This window comes from Dermacentor variabilis, chromosome 1 (assembly GCF_050947875.1).
Source record: "Dermacentor variabilis isolate Ectoservices chromosome 1, ASM5094787v1, whole genome shotgun sequence".
Taxonomy (NCBI): domain Eukaryota; kingdom Metazoa; phylum Arthropoda; class Arachnida; order Ixodida; family Ixodidae; genus Dermacentor; species Dermacentor variabilis.
This window is the reverse complement of record NC_134568.1, coordinates 30,983,370-31,005,963: the sequence shown is the minus strand read 5'-3', so window position 1 is coordinate 31,005,963 and position 22,594 is coordinate 30,983,370. Positions and strand designations below refer to the sequence as shown.

The following is a 22,594-nucleotide window of genomic DNA, read 5'->3' as shown; positions in this document are numbered from 1 at the left end:
CTGTAAATATGACAGCTCTTTGTAGATTTAACGCATTCATGTGTTTTGCAGCTGAGACTAATGCATAAGCCTCTGCCATAAAGATGCTCATTTCTGTGTGCAGAATATTGCATTCTGAGAAGGATGGCCCGACTGCCATGTAGGATATGCCATTAGGTGACTGATACGTCGGTATAAAATTCTGGACAACAGGAGTACTTCGACTGAATTTCCAGAAAGTGCATACGGATGTGCATTTCTGGAGCATGCTTTGTAACTTCGACAAAGAACATCCTACATTCCGTCAGTTGCCACAGCCATGGTGGCAACTGCCTTGCTGGAACAATCAGTAGATGCACATGTATAGTGACACGTTCATTTCCTTGCTCATCTTCCTCACGTGTAGTGAGAAAGGTTTTTCTCATTGAGGATCGGTTTTGAAGTAGTGTGGCAGACGTCAAATCACTAATGGTTTTATAAAAGGGGTGTTCAGGATTAGACTGCACTTTAAGGAAGTATGTGAAGCTTATAAATGTTCTTTGCAGGTGGAGTGACCACTCAGTGGATTCTACATATAAACTCTGTATAGGACTTGTTCTGAAGGCACCTGTGGCCAGGCAAATACCTAAATGGTGAACGGGATCCAAAATTTTTAATGCACTTAGAGCGGCAGTTTGATACACCACGGAACCATAATCCAGACGTGACAGTACGAGGCTCCTGTACAGGTTTTAAGCAGCCCCTGTCATTGCCCCATGTCGTGTGCACCAGAATTTTAAGAATGTTCATTGTTTTCAAACATTTTGCTTTCAGATACTTTAGATGTGGAATGAATGTGAGTTCAAAGTCAAGTATGACACCAAGAAACTTGTGCTGCGTGTTCAAAGGTAAGCGCTGACCATTGAGCTGGAAGCTAGACTCTAAGACGAGGCCCCTCTTCCTTGTAAAGAGGACATAGGAACTCTTCTGCAGATTCCGCTTGAAGCAGTTCAGATTTGCCCATGTTGAATGTGTTACTCGTAGACTGCGATGTTACACAATTTAAAACCAATCTGTACATCATCGACATATGCTTAATAAAATATACTTTGTGGAATACACGAACATAAAGAATTCATTTTAACAATAAAAAGGGTATAGCTAAGTGTGCCACCCCGCAGTACCCAGTTTCCTGTATAAACGACTTAGACAGAGCATTACCAACTCTAACACGGAAAGTACAGTGTGAGAGATAGCTTTCTATTATGTTAAGCATGTTGCCATGAGTACCCATTTCCAATATCTCTGATAATGCCGTAGCGCCATGTGGCATCTAGGCCTTTTCCATATCTAGAAAAACTGCCAAAAAATATTGTTTATGGGCAAATGCATTGCGGATGTTTGCCTCAATGCGCACAAGATGATCAGTTGTGGACCTGCCTTCTCAAAAGCTCCATTGGTAGGGATAAAGCATGTTCTTTGATTCTAGGAAATGCAAAAGACTGATTTATCATTTTTTCGAAAAGTTTACATAGGCAGCTTGTAAGCGCTATCGGATGGTAGCTTGTTACCAAGGATGGGTATTTACCGTTTCAAGACTGCGAAAATGATAGCTTCTTCCCATGCCACCGGAAGATATCTAGCTGCCCAAATGTTATTAAAAAGAGCGAGCAATGTAATTTGTGTGTCCGTGTGCATGTTCTTGATCTTGTCATACATGATCCTGTCTGCTCCTGGTGCAGAGCTTTTACAGGCATTCAATGCTGCTCTAAGCTCAGCAATGTTGAATGGACGGTTATATAAATCGTTTCCTATGCATTTGCAGTCCAGTCTCTTGCGTTCTTCTATTTCCTTGTGTTTAAGGAATGTCTGTGTATAGTGCGCAGAGCTAGATACATACTCAAAATGTATTCCAAGAGCGTCTGCCTGGTCTTCTAACCTGTTTCCTTGATTATTTACCAAGGGCAGTGGATGTAGTTCCTGCCCCTTTAGTCTTCTGAGCTCATTCCACACTTTTGTTTCCTGGGTATACGAATTGATTCCTGAAAGAAACTTCTCCCAGCTTGCTCTCCTAGCCTGTTGTCGCGTGTGCCTATCCTGCGAGTTAGATTGCTTCAACTGAACAAGGTTTTCTGCAGTTGGCTATCGGCACAAAATGCCCTATGCTTTGTTTTGCTTTTTTCGAGCTTGTCTGCAGTCATCGTTCCACCAGAGAGCTCGTCTTCCACATAAACGACCTTTTGTTTGAGGGATGAACTTTTCTGCTGCGTCAATGACAAAAGAGCGGTAAAATATGATACGGTATGATCTACACTAAAATTACTTATGAAATCTCATGATATGCACGTGGATTCCTTAAAACATTTCCAATTAGTTTCGGCTAGTTTCCAGCGAGGGACATGGAGAGGGGAGTTATGTGCTACTGGGAAGTGGTCACTTCCAAATGGGTTTTTGATTACATGCCATTGTAAATCAGGGAATAGAGAGGCAGATCCAATTGAAAGGTCTATTGATGAATATGAGTTATGATAAAGGTTGCAATATGTTGGTTCCTTCTTATTGATGAGGCACGCACCAGAGTTAAAGTGTTCTATAAGTCGACCTCTTGGGTCACATTGCGAGTCTCCCCACGTGTTGTGGGCGTTAAAATCACCCACAAGTATGTAGGGTTCTGGAAGCTGATCAACGAGATTATAAAAATCAGTTTTTGAGAGACGATAGTTTGGGGGTATGTATACAGAACATACAGTGACCAGTTTATTAAAAAGTATTGCCTGAACTGACAGTGCCTCAAGGGGCGTCTGAAGGGTGTCGTGTTAACAAGCTGCAGACTTGTCGGCAACTATTGCTACACCGCCAAAGGCATTAGCCTCGTCACATTCTTTTCGGAAGATGGTATAATTATGAAGAATGTGTTTGTAGGTTTCAGATGTATCTCTTGAACACACAACAACTTTGGATTATGTTTGTGTAGGAGTCCTCTAATATCATTGAGGTTATGAAGAAGTCGTCTTCACATTCCATTTTAGTATTTATGTCTCCTTATGCTAAATGTGTTTTGTGCTTTGTGTTTAAGAGACGAAAATTAGCTCATGGGCCCTTTCCAGGCGCCGTGACGTGATGTTTGTCTTTTCTGGAGCGATCGCGAGAGTCTCACCACTCCTTAGGCAGTGGCGGCGCTGTCTGGCTGGTTGTATCCATTGCCTCTTGCGAGGCGCCGGAGACGCGCTCTTCCAAGCGCTGTGTTTGATGTAAGGGCCTCGAGACGTTAGACGAGACCTTCGAGGCCACCGACCCGGAGTTCGATCGTCCTTTTTGCTGGGGTGGCAGAACAGCGCTAGCTGTAGCCACCAGGGGGGGGGGGCAGATGGAGTCACCACCGGCGCACTGCATGTTGGCCAGACAGCCACCGGAAGCCGTTGTGTCACCACCCCTGACGCGTCACTTCGGCAAAGCTGTTCTTTAGCAGGTAGGACACCTGCCTCTGTGCTTCCTTGAATGAGAGGTTCTCTTTTACGTTTATTGCTACGATTTCTTTCTTTTCCAGGATGGACAGCACCACGAGTATGCAGTGTGCTCCCCATCGCAGTTTACACAGTAAAGAGTGTTATTGCAAGATACAGTGGGATGTTCGTGTGCACTGCACTTAGCACAGGTCAGTCGGCCTCGGCAGTTTTGTGAACTGTAGCTGAATCTTTGGCATTTGAAGCAACGGAAATGGTTAGGGATGTACTGCCTTACTTGGATCTTAATGTAACCTGCTTCGAATGTTTCTGGCAGTACATTAGAACCAAATGTGAGAATTAGGTGCTTGGTGCTGATTTCTTTCCCATCGCGCCTCATTCTAATTCGTTTTAAGTTGATTGATTACATTTTGTTCCTTCCATTCATAGCCTTGGTTCAGCCTTGGTCAGGTCCATCATCACCGGAAATCACACCACGGATGGTGTTCATGGTGCGGTGTGGGGTCACTGAAACTGGGGCGTCCCCAATAGACACAAGGTTACTTAGTTTTTAATACTGCTTTTTGTCATGAAGTTCTAAGAGGAGGTTACCACTTGCTAGTCTTATAGCATGGGCCAATAGTCTGAGTTAGACATTCGGAAACGAGGAAAGGTGAGATCATTCTTGTTGTCTTTTCTGATTTCTCGGAGTGAATGACTTGATAGCGGAGGAAATTGTCAGTGTGTTGGCCAAAAAATTGAAATACTTCGGTGTGCCCTCGTTTTTGAGGGTGATCAGGGAGTGTTAGGAATGAACTACCCATAGGAAATGTTCAGTGTTTGGCAGTAATGGCAGCCACCCACCATGAAGCCCAAGAAGGGGACGCCGGAGGTCTTAGTAAGAAACAAGTCCTGCAGACGTCAAGTGTACGTTTCCGCTATAACCAAATATGTACAACAAAGGTTGGTTGTTCCATACAAGGTTAACCCTTGCTGCCGAGAAGATCGGAAGTAAAAAGAAATGAATACAGGAAAGATTAAAAGTTAGAAAGACGAAGAGTGGAGAGGACAGAAAACGGCAACCACAGATTTCCCCTGGGTGGCTCAGTCCGGGGGTGCCGTCTATGTGAAGCACAGGACAAAGAGGTGCCTCCGCCAAGGGGCCTTAAAGGTCCGAACACCCGGCATCAGCTCAACCCCCAAGATCCCCTTTTCCCAGACATGGCTAAGCCACACACAGCTACACGTGGGAGGGGCCAACCCTCGTGTATTCTTATCTCGTGGTCAAGTGTTTAGGTGATGATGACTGTTTTGAGTGACCCTATTATGGGATATCGAGCTATTGCCCACACAGACCAGCAGGTGCTCTACCATGAACCACAGCTTCTCTTTTCCATTACTACCTCATGTTTTGAGGGGGGAAGAGTTGTGAGGAGAGAGTGGCGGCATAAGCGGACTGAGAGTTCCAAGTTAGGCAAGGCAAGGTGCGGTTATAGGAGGCGGCGCGCATGGTTGACTGTAGCTGCCAGAGAGAGCACCAGGTGGTGCAAGTGCGACGGCGAGAGGTGAAGGAAAACGTGGGTGGCACGGTGTGTGTGTGTGTGGTATGGTGTGTGCGGATGGACAGCACTAGGAGCGTGGGGGAACGGTGATGCAGCGTAGTAATAAAGTGAGTTTGCGATAAACGTGTCGGCCTGTTATACGTATCAGCTTGTCGCCTGAAAGTCCGCATGGTAGCTTCCACTAGTTACCGCAGTTACATAACAAGGTGGCAGCACCTAGGCCACCCGCTTCAATATGAATTTGCTCTTGCTACTGCTCTCCATCGTGATAACAAGAAATAAATGGTAAAATGACCTCCGCCTAGTCTAGGGTGGAGGAAAAAGTATCCGCAATGTCATTATTAAATTAGCTATTTGTTTGGATGCTGTTAGAGCTAAGGTGTTGCAAAGAGTCCCGAAAGTGTTCAGATTTCTACCTACCAGATGGCACCCCAGAACTGTGCTCTACTGTCTCATTCTCCACATTTTGACCATGTCCTTAAATTTTAAAGGTATTGACTGCATACATGGTTAACTTTGCAGTTTAAGAAGCAAAATTTGAAGCATTCAGATGGACTGGACTAGCTCTCCAAACTGCTACAGCAGTTTGGAGAGCTCTGAACACAGAGTTCGCTTAGAAAGAGCTTACTCTGATCGAGCTTACTGCTAGGGGAACTCTCTCGCCACTGTGCATGCAAAGGTGGTGCCAGCAAGAAAATTTTCATCAGAGGAAAACTATCTCACAAGAGCCATACACATACTGAAAGTAGCTTCCATGGTACGCATTGATGAAAGCTTAATGTACACACAGAAGCTGTTTCGTGAACACACTGCGCTCAATGTGTGCCATAATACAGATGACTAGATACTGTTAAGTGTTTTATAGCCAGTAAATTACCAAGCCAAGTGAATAAGGTGGAATATGAAAGAGTTAAGGGAGACCCTCTAAATGAAAGCTTGTGGTTGCTTGATCACATTAATCTGTTCAGACGTGCACGGCAGAATTGACAACACAAGAATTTTCCTTGAAAGTGATCACTCACAGCTGCATGTACACACAGACGCCTAGCAAAGCTTGTTGGGTGAGTTGGTACTTAGATGCCATGGTACATAGCCAAACAAAAGCAGACACCAACAAACCTCATTATGGCAATTGCGCCTGTTTTTGTACTTGTCTGCATTCTTTGTGCCGGCTATATCAATGCATAAATGTCGGTGCACAAATGTGCACTCCTGACTGGAGCAGTACAATAGGACCAGACCTGGTTCCTGCAGTCACCGAACGTAAAAGACTTCTCAACTTCTCTGTTGTCCTGGGCGCACACTCAATCACTGTTGCATCTTTTAAAAGATGAAAATGAAATTCTGGGAATACTTGCCGTTGATTCTGCTTCGCCAATCAGCTGGGAAATCCTCGATTCAAGTGAATCAATTTCTTCCTGTATGTATGCAGAAACAAAGTGAAACAGAGAGAAAATATATATATAAGAAAACCTGGCATCGAATAGGAGATAAAGAGCAAGAGATTGGATGGAAAAATGTAAGTTACACAGTGACATTCCATACATTCAGGTAAATGTGAACAGAAGACAGATGGAACATCCAATGCCCCCGTCACATGGACAGGTATAACCACGATTATGCTTAACTACTGTTTACATGGTGAACTGTGGTTATGTTGAAGGGGAACAAGCGGTGCGAAACAACACAAGCAGGAACACAGAGAAAGGAAGTGCAGATTAACGTACATCCTGTCTCTGTGTTCCTGTCCTCGTAGTCTTGACTCGCTTGTTCTCCTTCGACATTAACAACCAACCAGCTGAAAACAAGATTCTGTTAATGTGAATGCAGTTTTCTGTCATTACATGGGCTCAGTCAAAGGAACCAGCGTGACCACGCGGTCATTACAAGAGTTAAATTCCTTGCGCAAAGATTGCAGCTTATAATAATATTAAAAATAATAATAAAACAATTACTTGCATGCATATATGGGCAGTGGTAAAATATATATTTACTGTTTTGATACTCAAGTCTGTTGGTAAGTAATATTTTATGCCTTAGTGAAATTCAAATTGAAATGACTAATTTGACTGCAGTCATCAACGTAGTCACCAAAGCAAGCAGAAGAGCCAAAACAATCCATTATTCCATTATACTCTGTGCTGCTGCGCTGCAGTATGCATTGTTTCTGCATGTTAACAGTCAAATTGCAGAGTTTCCCGTGCCTCAAGGTACTCAGAATTGCCACTTAGGCATGTTTATTTTTCTTGTGCTCGAGTAGCTTTTTCCTTCCTTCTTTTTTTTTCTTCTGATGCTGCTGCAGTGCACAAGCCTGCAGCCATGAGGTCTGCCATCTTGCTTAAATGTCACTTTGCAAGGGCAAACAGAGATTGCAACAATCAGTTCATGCTAGTCATGGTTAGAGGACTGACTGTGGTTATGTCAGCCTTATGTCAGCCATGTATCTAGCAACAATAATGGTCACCGATAACCACATTCTACTTAACCATGGTTAAGCTTGTCTGTGTGACCCGGGTATAAGCAGCACAGAAATGATAAAAGTACCCCCAGCCTGTCTCCTGTTCACTCTGTTACGATCGGCCTGTAGGGGTACTGCTCTGCAAACGTATCTCAGCCCGCTGCAGTTGTTTCGATAAACCCGCGGGGGTGGCGTCCTTCAGGGAACCGGCGACGCCGGCAACGTTAATCGACTGTGCACTTCCTTCAGAGAACTGGAGACCACGGCAAAGTTAATTAACCATGTGTCTCCTCGTACAGCCCAGCGGCGTTGGCCAGGCTAGCCTTTCGGCGGTCCGAGTATTGTTAGTTGATTCGTCGTCGCCTTCATGGTCTATTTACAGCAAGAGAGCTTCTCAGAAAAGGGTGTTTTGTGGTGCATTTTTCCTCAGGCCCAAGGATTCGTCACAGTCTGCTGACACTCGTGGCGGCTACCGAAGAAGTCAGCACTGGAATTAAGAGGCGCCGGCTGGGGTCAAGCATGACAACCTGGCTACGAGGACCCGCTCACTCGGTGGGTTCTGGGAATCCAAAGTGCGTATGTGAGTGTGTGAGCACTCCCCTTCAAAGACGGATTGACTACGCCTCCAACGACTGTGGTCGGCCCGATTGGACGAAGGTTGGACAGCAGTTTTCCCTCACCTAGGGATCTAGGGAGGACAGAGTGTTTTTAAGCAGCTGTGTGCTCGACAAGCGGTGTGCTTGGAGCTTTGTGCTCGTGCGCTGTGTGCTTCGTCTTTCGTGCTCCTTTTTGCAGTCATGCTAGGCTGCTGAAATGAGTCTCCTGTTTCAATGTAAATATAGTAATTAAATCCTGTACTCCTAGTTCCCGACGAAGAGCCCAGACTCTCCCTTCAACAAAGTCCTCAGCGTGGATAAGTTGGATGATGGCATGGGCCAGCTACCACATGGTTCATGCCCGACTCCAAACCTTACAGCTCGTACAGCTCCAGCCAATTAGTGGCAGCTGAAATGGACAGTCGACTAGGTGGACTCTTACAGAGTATCTATTCTAGTTCACTGTACCTTGGTCTTGCAGCCCTCATGCTGCGGCCACTGTGGTAGATGAACTGGGCAAGTTGACTGATCATAAAACAGGGTTTTATCTACTTAGGCACTTTTTTCTGCAGCATTCGTTGGTGCTCGGTATCCACATATTGTCACGAATAAAGTCTTATTCTGCTTAGACTTGAATACCAAATGCACTCACTACATAGTGACAAAACTGCACGGTGTTGTGCCCTTGCTATAGACTGCTTCTCGAAAACTTTGTACTCGTTTGAATACATGGTGTTGAAGTGAAGGAATGGAAGTGATACTGCACGAGTCAGCATCAGAAGAATTTAGCGAACCAGGTATATATAGAGAAACAGCGGTAAGCTCGATGTGAACCAGATACTCATTGGACAATGTGCACACACATATGCGCACATACGAAACATATGCACACATACGAAATCTCTGGGTAGAAATAAAAACTAGGAAAAAGTAAACCAAATTTTGAAAAAGTAAAAGCTGAAAGCACAACTTGTAATATGCTTTTGTGTTTGCTCAGGAACTAGTGCCTCGGCACAACTGTGGCTCTCCTGCAGCAGAATCATTAGGATATCAATATTTCTCTCACGAGACTCTAATAAGTGTAATTCCTTATATTAAAACACTCAAGTCTTATATGAAATTTAGAATTTCACACCACCTTACAAAACCATCAACATGAACAATGACAAGCCAGCGTAGCAAAAAAGAGAAAGAAGTGTGGACGAACCTTGTGTTTACTCTTAAGCTGATGAATTTGAGTCTGAAGTTCGCTGCACTCTTTATTACATGAAGCAAGGCTCTGCCATGAGAAACAACGAGACAAGCACACCTGTTAGAACAAACTGCAAAAATATTTCAAACGATGCTCATCATGATGCAAGTCAATGCTCTGTATAAGTCAGCCATTCGAATTAATTTTGACAATCTATTTGGCATTCACCATTCTGACAAACTACTTCACACAATGCAATATTTTTATTTTACCACCAGCCTATGATTCGTGCAAACTGACTTGAGACTATCCACCACACAGCCACTAAGGCTTCAGCCTCTGTTCACAGACTTCATGTACCAAACACATACTTGAAAAATATGCTAAGCTTAGCCTAGCATTGCTATGTCAAAGAGCTTGGCTCATCACCAATTCAAGTGGCTAAAAAAAAAATCACACACACACACACACACACACACATGCACGCACGCACACACACACACAGAGAGAGAGAGAGAGAGAGAGAGAGAGAGAGAGAGAGAGAACTTACTTACACACAACCATTTCACAAGTTTAGAATGCAGCACAACAGCAAAACAACCTAAAAAAAATAGGCAACTACCATTGCCTCTAACACAAGCGTACAATGCAGCCTTATTCCTGCACACCATATCTTGGCACAGCCACGTAGGCAAAAGTTATTTTACATATCAACCTGAAAAATGAGAGGAATACCGATGGTTACAGCCAATGTTACTACTTGTTCAGAGACAAATTAAAAATTTAACTCTGGGAGCTTTACATGCCAACACCACATTCTGATTATGAGGCATGCCACAGTGGGAGACTAGATTAATGTTGATAACCTGGGGTTGCTTAATGTGTGCCCAAACCAATGTACACGAGCATTTTTGCATTCCACGCCCATCGAGATGCGGCCATTGCGGCTGGGAAACGAACATGCAACCTTGTGCTCAGCAGTGCAACGCCATAGCCACTAAGCCACCATGGCAGCTAGTTTTGGAGACCTTATTTGCAGATCATTGCAAGTGGGGATTTAATGCCCTTTCAGAACCAGTGCATCAACTCTTCCATTATTATTCCTAGCACCTTCCTTTAACTGGGCCAGCTCTTCATTCACACTGCCCTTGCCAAGTCCTCGCAGAGCTCAGAACTCTCTTCTTGTAGGCCAACCTTGATCTTAAGGAACAGCTAAATATTGTGAAGCTCTAGGATGTTGAGATACTTGAAAGAAGACCACAGGTAGCACTATTTATGGCCAACTTGTGAAATCTGCATTCTCCAGTGTTGTGTCATACTACAGCCTTACTAAGGTGCAGCCAATAGAAGTGGCTGCACCTTAAGAGAGTTTGTTCTTCCCTGTCAGTATTTACTCTGCACATTGCGTGCACGCCAGGCACGCCGCTACTTGGGAACCGCCGATTCCAGAGTGTGGGTAGCGGAGGTTTTGCCCTAGAATGACCTGCCAATAGCTGCTTGAAAAATCTTCCTGAAGGATCTCTCAGCGTGACTGTCAGATGTTGTTATTGGGCCTCCCTTGGCCGAAATGGCTGCCACATTGGTGGCCATCCTTAATGAAGAAAATTGTGAACATCAGCGATGGCCGATTTCATACATAGGGCCTGCCTGTATGGCACTGGAAGCAATCTATTCTTTTCTGGGCCTAACATGAAAAACCAGGCTTCATCATCAGTGACAACATTCCAGCAATATGTTAAGCTTTTACTGTTGAAGCCTCTGATGATGCTTTTTCACCAAAGTTAACTTAATATTCAATATTTGTAGGATATTAAGTGCCAAAACCACAATTCGATTACGAGGCACAGAGTAGTGGGGGACTGCAGATTAATTCTAATTACCTGAGGCTCTTTAATGTGCACTTAAATCAAAGTAAACAGGTGTTCCTGCCTTTTGCCCCATCTAAATTGTGGCCATCACTGCCGGGATCAAACCTGCAACCTCATGCTCATCAGTGCAACACCGTAGTAACTGGGCTACCGAGGCATGTATACATGATTCTTTCTGTTCCTCCACCAAAATGCAAAAAAAGCAGAGCTTTTCTTCGTTAGTCGAGTTCTATACTTGCGCAAACTTTCTGTGGCAATCATGGGAAAGCTACGGAAGCAAAGCAAGTAAGAGCACTCTAGAAAGAAGTCCCATGTTCTCATCCTCACTAGTTTAAGCTGGGGAACAGAGTACAAACGCATGACTTACAACAGCAAAATAAGACATAATACACCAGCAAGGGTTACATTTGGCTTACTGTTCAGCTTTTAGCTTCAGCAATGGGAAAAATGCAAGAACGTTGCACGTGGAAGCTACGCTGAATTCAGTATCTGTTCCAAGAAACCATAAGCACTGTCAAACACTTCTGGTACACTTGGCACTGTGACACATGTGGAAGAAGCACATGTAGCTTTCCTTTCACTGCCCCAGAATGTCGTCCGCAAGTATACAGCAAGGATTGAAGAGACTTGCTTCCAAAATCTTTATATTGTTGAAGAGCTCAGTTTGATTTGAGGCTGTTCTCTGATAATCTTTACTTCATTAACAATGTCATTTGAAATTCATTATCTTAGTTGCCGTTCACAGGAAGCCTCAGTAAATTTTTTGGTCTGGAATTTACCAAGCCGACCCTCTGACAGTCCTTCCAACTGTGGTTAGTCACCTAGGTGTACACGAATATTTTTTTCGAGAGGTGGGGGTAAGCATTCTCGCACTGATAAATAAAAATGAGGCAGCACGAACTATCATCCATTCTCAGTGTACAAATTACAAGAGGGACGAATCAAGTTTGATGGATGCACCTTACCACAGTCAGGCTCACTCTCAGATAACAATCAACATTATACGAACTAATGATGAAAGTTCAGCTGGCTGTTTAACTCTGAGGGTTTTTGCCATACATGTACAGCGCCAACGTTACGTTTCATATTTTGCAAGTATTTGACACCACTGGTTGTTAGAGGCGTTGCCACCTTTATGGAGCCAGCCAAAGTCATTTGAAATTGCACTTCTGCTCATCAGCGTGCACTAGTGGACTTGTTTAGCTCCAAGCGCTCGCTCATATGGTCAAGTATCTTCTTCTGACTCATTTCTCCTTGTGATGGAATATGTTTTTGGGACAACAAATTCATAGCTAAAAATTTTGCTAGACATATTTCTTTATCTCTTAATGCAGAGCTATCTATGTGTACACTGTTTATGCAAGCAAAGGATTGTGACAGAAAACATTGCTAGCAATAAATTTTTGCTGTATTCATGACTTTTCTATCATTTCCTACTACTGAAAACTGCAACAAAAAATGGACGAAAAAATTCGAGCCTCAAAGAGCCGAAGAGGTGAGAGGACAAAAAACATCGCCAGTAACGTCAGAAGCATGTTGAGTGGCTTGTTACTGACCTACCGGCAAAACCAATAGTAAAGGTATTCCATCCATCCACAAACTGACTGCAAATAAGGTTTTTACGGCAAACTACTTAAAAAAAGACCCCCGTGACTAACAGCACAGACTGCGCAGCTTGTAGTGACTGTACTTCAAAAAGCACCAGGAAGAACAGCCTTCTACAACAAGTACCGCAGTAAAGATTCTGCCTCCACCTTGGTGAATGTTTTCTAGGATGCCATACTCTGGCAAAATATGACTAACAAATGCTATAATGTAGAAAGATTGTAAAAATAAGTTATTCACAAATTTTTTGCATCAGAGAGATATTTATTTGTGAGGTTTCAAATGTGTAAGGTGGTTCCCGACCCAAATGACTACAAAGTAGGCAAACATGCATCCCTCCCTAAAACGAACCTGCTTAAGATTCTCGGCCGCAGAATCCTTTGTGACATGCATTTCATTGCAAGCTGCCAACTTCTTCTCATAAGTTTCTATTGCTTCTTCAAACTGTTTTCTCTGTTGCTCCGCTTCCTTCATCAGTCTGTCCTCCAATGACTTCAAAGTGCCTTCTTTACCTGCAGTTGGGAAAGTTTAAACAACAATTTGATTTTGGTGTAGTGAAAAATGACAACGTATGCAGAACGCTTCAAAATATCTCAACGAGCACTCTCTCAGTGCCTGTATGCAAGCTGCCAACTACATGCGGTTAACAAGTCAGAGCAGTGTTTGGCTGGCTGGTACATCTACACTTTAACGAAATTGAATCAGTGAAATACCATGTCAGTGCTGAGATGCACCATACCCACGCCACCCCTAGAGCTATAAAGAACACGCCCTAGTGGAGGTCTTCAAATTAATTTTCACCCCTTGGGCGTCCTTAAAGGGACACTAAAGAGAAAAGCAAGTTGAACAGTTATAGTGAATTACTCTTTTACAATACCAAGAAATCCACTCTTACCACGAGAGGAGGTTTGGTACCAAATTACCAGTATGCCAGCACTGACAACTCCATTCATATACAAAGATCTGGAAAACATGTTTTACCAATATAATGTCTGTTGAATAGAATCAACTGCTTCTTTCCCTCTGAAGCTGAAGAAATAGTGAATTTATGTTGTCCTGAATACCAAATGAGATTTACAGTTCAATAGTGCGCTATACTGTGCTCAATGTCAATCTTCTATTGGTTAGAAAATTTTGCTTTCTGGTTTTCTTCCAGAAAACAAAGTGATTTTCACATCTTTATGGCAGGTGGTTCCTGTGGGTTATTGTCAGCTTGTTAAAGCCAATCTGCATGACAGACAAAAGCGGTGACCATGCATCACGTGACTCGGCACTGCTTCGCATGGTCGTTAGCGCAGCACTGGTCAACCGCGGTCGGCGCCGACAATAAAGAGCAGCACCTCTTCACTGTTTGGTTCACCATTGTTTGCTGCCTGTCATGGGTTCTCAAATCGGGAGGCCCACTGCAAGTTCGCGCGACACCTGATTTCACTAATGCTCTGAAAATTTGCCTGTGTGCCCCTTCCCCCTCATGCGATTCCCATGGGCACTTAAGATAGTAATCAATGAAGTGAAATGAAATGTCCCACTGAACTGATCCCAGGTGGTGTTTAGGAAGTGCTGCCATCTACTTGGCAGTGCAAAGTTTTTTTTTATCTCATGCTTCTTCCTATCCTTCACGAGGCGAAAGAAACAAGTTTGATTTCATGTCAAGCTCTGCAGTGTTTACTTTTGCATGCATTGCATGTGCATGGCACTGTGATTCCGGTATGGCCACGTGTTTCTAGAGATTGGCAGCAACTTATTTGATCTTGAGTTGCACACCACTACCCCTTTATTAGTGCTGGATGCCATTTCCTGCCCTGTGTTCGCCTACTAAGATAATCCGCCAGCTACGCGTAGAGCGCACACTACAGTTTTGAACTTGCAGCATGCTGTTTATCATTGTGGACATGATTACAGCAATAATTCTTCCAACTTCGAGTATGACGAAAGTATTCACTGAATGGCAGTTAGTCACTGGATAAAAGACTGCTAACAAACACTTCAAATTCGGAATATCAAGCAGTTCCAATGTCTTGGAACTGGACTATTCCCAAGTCTGAAATTCTAAACTTAATGCTTGTTTATTAAAATAAGCCCTTTTGTATGGTCTGAATCACGAATAAGAACAAATTTAACTCTAAAGCGAACTATTCCTGGGAAAAAAAATTTGGTCAGTTAATATTTGGTCAGCTCAGGGCTGACAATGCACGCTCACACGCATGCAGTGCAAAAAAGAGGGCAAGCGGCACATTCAAAGAGCTACAAAATTTTAGAGAGATCCTGAGCCAGTAAGAGGGCGTAGGTGCATGTGTGCCCCCGATTTTGCTGCTTGCCAAACCCTGAATTGTTCCTGTGTACTCGAGTGAGAAACTTAAGGGTAACTGAGGGGCTCTACTTCTTTTTAATTAAAGCCACATGAAGACAATAGATAATGAAGCCAGGGGAAGCATATGTGAAATTAACTGTTCTTTATTAATTGAAATGTAGAGAGAGAAAGAGAGAGAGAGGGCTCTTTATTGGAAAAACAGAGAATTTTGCCGGCGCGTATATAACTGCTGACATGCTACTCTGTATAGGGATGGGGAATGGGATTAAAAGATTCCAGAAAAGAGTTCGAGAAAAAAAGGATAAAAGTAAATATGAAATGTCCGAGTGGACCTGATACTAATATTTACAGGTGACATGGCGGGTAAACTTAAGCTTTTGTATAGGAAGGATGCAATTTTTAAAGCTTTCCTATTTGACCAATTTCTGTCAGGTAATTGAACAATAAATCCAAAACCCGTCTCTGGTTTGAAGGGCCGGGCATTGGACCTAAGATGCTCGGTAACGTTAACGGTTCGTGGCAAATCATGTCCATTTGGTGCTCAAAAAATTGTCTCTCGTCGCGGTACGCGGGGCATTCTAGTAATATGTGCTCAATTGTCTCTAAGTTGCGACAGTTATCACAGTATGGGTTAGTGGTAAGTCCTATGCTATACAGATAATTGTTCGTGTATGCCACATTCAGTCGAAGACGATGGTACAATGTCTCTAAGTGTCGAGGAAGTGATCGTGGAATTTTCGGTCTCATTTCTGGGTCAATGTAACGTAGGTAGTTATCTTGGTGAAGCGGCAGATTCAAGATGCGGTCTTTTTCTTGATAGGCATATTTTTTTGCCATGTTTGAAGCATCGGCTTTTGTAAAATATGTTCTTTTGAACTTGCGGTAATGGAGTCCATTTCTGGCGGCTTCGTCCGCTCTTTCATTTCCCGAAATGCCGGCATGGCCAGGTATCCACTGGAACTTTATGCAATGCCCAGCAATCTTAGCCCTGTGGTGAAGATAAGCAATGTCAAATGCTGCTGGTTGATTATTGCAACGCTTGTGCCTGTTCCAGATACTTTGTAGGGCTCCTTTTGAGTCTGTGAAAATCACCCATGTCCTTGGCGGCTGCTGTCGAAGTACATACACAAGGGCCTCCTTAATGCCATATAGCTCCGCTGAAGTAGATGATGTCGCTCGCTCAAGACGAAACGAGAATCGTTGCCCTGTTGAGGGTACAAAAAGTCCGCATGATGAACGATGTGGAGTTGTAGAGCCATCTGTGAAAATGTGCGTTGCGGCTGCGTATTCTTTGTGCATATATTCTAAGGCTATCTGATAAGTCGCTGCCTGAGGCATTTTCTTTTTCGCACTGATTCCAGGTATATATGGCACGATTTCCAGTGGGGACAGTGTCCATGGTGAAATGTTGCGCGGCATAATTTGTGACGCCTGTGTAGAATGTAGAATGTAGAATGTATTATGTAGAATATAATAATGAAAAGGGCACTTAAAGTGGACTTAAAAGAAAGAAGGACATGCCATACATAGGAGCAGAATCCACATCTTAAGCATTAGTGTGATGATCCGCCACTGGGCTATTGCTGTGGCTGTCATCCCATACACTTTCTTGGGAACTTATGCATGAATAATAGATCTAGTTTTGATAGTGTTAGCCAGTACCACTCACGGCCATGGCAGCTGATGTGAACCTTCGTATAGTTCACAGTAACCCAGTTTCAGAAGCCCTAGTCTACAAGACAACATAACTGTAGCTCACCTTCAGATGCACTACGGAGCCCCTCGAGTTCCTGGGACTCCTTCTGCTGCCTTTCGCTCAGCTCAGCTCTTAGCAAAGACAGCTCAGAGAGTGCCTGGGTCAAGCGCTCGGTCACCTCCATCTGTGCAAAGTGGGGTCAGGGCAACGTGAACTGCCACTGAACAGCTGAAACCTAACGTTTTGTGCTGAAGTGTGACTGCAAAGCAGCGAGAAGTCATCTTGTAAGTCAGCCTCAATGCAGCCAGCCAAAATTAGAAAGGCACTCTGGTCACTTTAGGTAACCTTAAACAACACTTAAGGCTAGAATATAATTTTACAATGCCATATGTTGTGTTGAAATGTGTCACAAACTTCAGAAATGTTCTAGAAGCAAGTAGTTCAAATTATTCGCTGAACAAAGCTGGAAGCTTCCCTTCTGGCACAGGACTTGAAAAAGCAGGCAGGATGTGTGAAATATTGAAAGTGGACATGACGAAAATCAAATCTCAAGGACGTCCTAATTATTCGACTGATTCTGTAAAGTTAAACCTAGGACAGCACACCTTAAACACTAATCCTTCTCAATGTGCAGCGACGAAACGACCATACAAGATTACCTTTTCAGTTTCTAAAGCCAAGAGGCGTGCCTGGGAATGGGCTGCAGAACTGTGCATAGCATCACTCCTCTGTTCAAACATGCTGTTACTCTCCTCCATGAGCCTGCAACAACAATGTGAAAATTCTGAGGTTTGGCCTTTCTTCTGGCAACATATGGTTGAACATTAAAAAAATAGAAGGTGTAGATAGAGTGGACACACATGGGAACCAATATCAACAAATGCCTTTATTTAGAAAAAGAAGGCAAAAATAAATGACAGGGGGGGGGGGGAGAAAGACGGATAAAGATGTATGTAATATGTACAGTCAACCACAAAATTTTACGGATCACGGGATCTTGCAAAACAATTTCCGAACATCTTGTAACAGTAGCCAGTAAAACTGCACATCGTGCTGTATTTTTTTTTTTCAGCAAGACCAGTAAAAGATGCAATAGGCATTGCTGGTGTCATATTAAATAAATAAATTTAAAAATTATTGCCACGACATATGCAGGTCTAAAAAATTTTGCACTTTCAAAAATTTTTTTCAAACTCTGGCATGGCAGTTATGGGGTTAATGTGGCATTATACTAATCTAAATTTGTAGGCTGTACTGCCAGACAAAAAGCAATATTTTGGTGGCGAGCACAGCTGTACAATGTGCTCCTCGCTAAGAAATGTGGTGTTTACTAAGCACCTCTGGTTTTTCTGTAGCAGGTCACAAATCTTCTCAGTAAGTCCTTGGATCTTTTGGTCTTTCTCGCAGTTATCACTTTTCAGCTTCTCATTGTCCTGCACAGTCAAAGAAAAATAAAAAAGAATGCAGATCTATGTCATCACATAGCAGTACTGAGGTTTCAGCACAAAGAGAGAGAGAGAGAGAGAGAGAGAGAGAGAGAGAGAGAGAGAGAGAGAGAGAGAGAGAGAGGTCCTGACTATTTTCTCCTTTCGTAATTAACTTCTTAACATGAAATTTGCATAAATAGATCTTTTTAATAATATCGTAACAGTCTAAACTGCTTTGGTGCTTTTCTTTAGTGTCTCCAACTGCTGTTGCAGTAAAAGAAAATATTAAAAATCAAATTCAGCCTTATATGCCTATGCAGCACTATCAACAAGTCTGTTACATTGCCTGTAATTATATTAGAAAAGCGTATGCTGGCATGTTTTCCCTTTCCCCTTGCTTTAGAAAAGGCATCCTTACGAAACCACCGACTGCCAGTGAAGTTTGTCACGCTATGATGGGCAGCATATGCTGAGGCGGATACTATTCTAGCCTTCACCAAATGCCACTTATAGGCATAACGAGATTAAAATATAGAAGGTTTCTCCTTTTATGTGGACCACTTTCTTTTAGAAGAAACTGCCATAGTTAGGCCCCTGCTTAAGAAGATAGGCTACGTGGCTTGGAGTACATTAGCAATGTCCCAGGAGATTCTTTTCATCCAGAACACATTCAGAAGAAACTATCATATCTAGGCCCCTGTCATTCTTTATTATAGGCCACATGGCTAGGGGGACATTAATGGCAAGAGAAATTGGGACACTAACTTTATCAATTACTAGAAATGTGCTATATTTACCTTTTCACTTATTTACTTTATGGCACATTTCACAAATGCAAAATTGAAGCCGAGGAGTAGTGAAGTCATGTCTGCTTAGCAGAAATCCTAAGATTAGTGCCACTTTCGAGATATTCATATCCAAGATCTGCTAAAAGAAATGCCTCAGCGTTTCAGTTAAGATTGTCCTGAACAGTTAGAGGCACACATTTGGTAACTGAAACACCAATGTATTTGGTAGCACATGTTAGGGCAACATATCGCGATAGTGGCACTAGTCCCCCAAGATTTCTGCTAAGCAGACTTAACTTCACTACTCATTGGCTTCACTTTCACAATTACAACACGTGCGATACAGCAAAAAATCAATAGGTTAGCTCGCACATTTTAGGTAATAAGTGAAATTATAGAATTTTTGCTCGCTGCTAATGTATACCTAGCCACGTAGCCTAGCTGTAATAACAGCAGGAGTTGTCATGACAGTTTCTTTTAGAAAAAAGTGTTCCATACAAAAACTACCTGGTAAATGCATGCACTGAAGAATGCTACGAAAATCCTTGAACAGCACGCTGATCAACGACTTCATGTGAAACGCATACTGGGCTCATTTTCAGTAAAACCTCCTGTGGTGCTCGATCTGAACATTTGATGACACCACAATTCTGCTCTCTGGGAAGCAAACTTGAAACCATGTGGCAAACCATATACAACCTATACAGTGCTTATTCGGGAGAGGCTTTGATCAAGGAATCAGTCTTGTGCCAAGAGCTTTTTACACAAGTGTCTCGTTAGCCTCCCCTTTGGGTGACACTAGCTACCTAAGCCAATGTAATGTGGCCAAGCCAAGCCAAATGCTTCAAGTTGCATGGTAGTAAGTCATTGGCAGCACAGGAAGTACAATAGGCCATTATTCAACCTGCGTTTTCTTAAGAAATTTGCATTTAAAGGGACACTAAAGAAAAAATAAGTGGAACTGTATTAGTAAAATTACCCTTATGCAATGCCAGAAAAAGCCACTCTTACTTCGAGAGCACATTTGGCAAGGCCAAAAAGACAAAAACGAAACAGTGCTAGTGACGCCTACACCAGCTCACTACGACATCATAGATTTTGATGCCGTCTGCTCGGGCCTGTTTCTTCAATTACAAGATGGACTATATCATATTTTAAATGAACCAACCACTTGGTGGCAAGTTCCAAGAATTGCTCCTGTGCTGCCTATGTATGAGAAAATATGAAATATGCGATGCCACACTGATATGCTGGCACTGAGGTTTCAGTGCGAAATTGAGGAAAAAGTGGCACCCTTAATTTTTTCTCTAAGTAATCAAGCTCTTATTATGATATTATTGGAAGTAGAGCTTTGAAGTACTTTTTAAAATTGACATTTATCTTTATTTTCTTTGATATGTATGATACCTTTATTAGATAGCTAGGCTTCCAAGGAGTGCAGCAAGTCTATAATGCCATGTTACTTCAACCTGAAACATTTTGAAATCTTGAATTAAAAAAAAGAATTCATGTCAAGAAACAACTTCAAACTTCCCTAACTTTGGATAGAGTAGAGCTATAAACATGAAAGAATGCTTATTGCACTCCTTGAGTATTTAAGAATATATTCACATACAGTACCTTTAAGCTTACAGTAAAGCATTTTTTTCCAGTCATCCTAAAACTATGGAACAGAAAAAATTCTCAAAATATTTTCTTTGTTATGTATAGAAAAACTAGCAGCACATTTGCAACTAACACATATAATTACTTATCTGCAAATTTCATTCCTCTAGTAGCAATAGCAATAAAAATTTTGCTCGAGGCCCAGGACACCCCTTACGTGAGCATAAAACGAAATATGATATAGGAGCTTTGGATTAAAATTTTCGGAAGCAAATTAAACCCTTCCATTCCACGTTATTATCCTGAATTCTGACCAACATGGCAACGCTATTTTGAAAGACCCCAGATGCCAACATGTTTTACCTTCTCGGAAAGAATAATTTGCTTATGCTTGTGCTGTCCCATGGGATGTGTGCTGCCGTCTACCAAAAGCATGACTAAGTAGCAAGACAAAACCAGGCTCGCCCATGGCATTGCTAGAAAATGCAAAGTGCCGGTGATGAGCTGAGCTCGTCCTTGGCTGCTGTTACCAGAAAAGCGTGGACGAACCGAATTTGTCCAAGGCACGGCAAGAGGCTAACAAAATGTGCGACCGTCCTTAGTGGGTACACTGAAAGCATGAGTGTAAGCCTTGCCTGGACCATCCTCTGGATGTTGCAAAGCAGTACATCGCTGTCCATGTGGGAGCCCAGTAGTGGAGCTGAAGGTAGCTGGGACTTCGCCGCATCCAGCTGCAGAGCACGGTTTGGTTGAAAGAAGAACAAGACCCAATTACAGCAGGAAAAGTTGAAAATGCTAAGAAAATTATAAAGTTAGGCTTTCTAAAACAAAAGTTGAAAGGGCAATTTGGTTAGTTCACTACAGCCTTATGTGACCTTGGCCGCAAATACTGTAGTACGCAGCATTACAAAAGAGCAATGGATGTCTGAACAACCTCACAAACATTTTAAAGAACCCCTCACTACGCTCTACTGGAAATGCTGCCGGGAGGGGAGCTTCACTGCCAACTCATTATAAAATATAAGGACGCCAAATAAACGGACACACACTAGAGAAGAGAACGGGCCAGGGCGCCAACATACTGCCAACATAGAAATCACTCGCTCTCATTGTCTGGCCTAGCGTCTGCAAGCGACATTCCTTTCCTGCGTTCTCCCACACTAGAGTCAAGGAATGGCATCACATTTAGGACATGAGCCCCACCTTTTTTTTTATCTCTTCCCTTTTTTTTTTTGCTACATGATATATCACCGAATGAATTACTGCCACACTGAATGATTTACTGAAGTCATGTGCCATGAACGATAATGTCAGAGGCATTCAGTGCGACGCAGATGTGCCTTCGGTATGACTTTTCTGTAGGAAAGTGGGGCTCTCGAAAGCAGGAACACATGACTTGCCACTTGAATTTTCAGCCATTTTTGTACTGCGCAATGGTGCACCTTGCAGACATATTTGTCAGTGCATGATCTAGGCCCCGTGCTTGTATGTATGATGCTAGATTCAGGAAGGATGGCCCCAATCCCCCCCAAAAAAAAAAAGCAGTCGCACTCTAATTTAATCTACAAGCTAATCGCAGTCACTCATTTTTTCATGGGCTTTCGAAGTGCCATAGCAATTTCCACATAATCCCATATTTGAATACAAAGCAAGCAGTGTGCAACAGCACACTTGGTTGTGGGCCGGCATACTGTTATTCTTAAGATTTTTTCTTTGCCAGCTAACTTATATGTTGGGATAATCCCAAGTGTTCGATAGGTGTAATGACTAAGAAGTTAAATTTGCATTTCAATACAGGTCACATGCATAATTTCAAGCAGTATATGATGCTTTTTTTTCTAGCTATGAGAGAAAATGTGCCCTTGTAGTCACCTTTCTGAGGATTTCATCCACCTTGTCGGCTAGCTTGGAAATGTTCAGTCGGACTTCTGTATTCTGTGAGCGTGTCTCTGACAGCAGAAAGGGCAGCTGCATGTCAGCTGCTACACTTGCGGCTGAAGGCACGGCAGCAGAGTAGGTGTGTGCTCCTGGTGGCAGCAGGAGGCCCTGCTGCTGATATGGGTAGGCAGCCAGTGCACTCTGCTG

General features: G+C 42.9%; 1 protein-coding gene across 1 annotated transcript in view; it reads right to left on the bottom strand.

The window, feature by feature from the left end:
- LOC142571031 (uncharacterized) overlaps positions 1-22,594 on the bottom strand; it is a 133,962-nt gene that overhangs the window by 51,175 nt on the left and 60,193 nt on the right. Inside the window, exons 14-22 of the mRNA XM_075679356.1 lie at positions 22,382-22,591; positions 21,145-21,240; positions 18,028-18,122; positions 17,349-17,451; positions 16,753-16,873; positions 13,034-13,194; positions 9,225-9,296; positions 6,322-6,381; positions 3,116-3,198 (exon numbers count right to left, since the gene is read on the bottom strand). Of these exons, the coding sequence (XP_075535471.1) occupies positions 3,116-3,198; positions 6,322-6,381; positions 9,225-9,296; positions 13,034-13,194; positions 16,753-16,873; positions 17,349-17,451; positions 18,028-18,122; positions 21,145-21,240; positions 22,382-22,591 (1,001 nt within the window). The remainder of the gene's footprint in view (positions 1-3,115; positions 3,199-6,321; positions 6,382-9,224; positions 9,297-13,033; positions 13,195-16,752; positions 16,874-17,348; positions 17,452-18,027; positions 18,123-21,144; positions 21,241-22,381; positions 22,592-22,594) is intronic.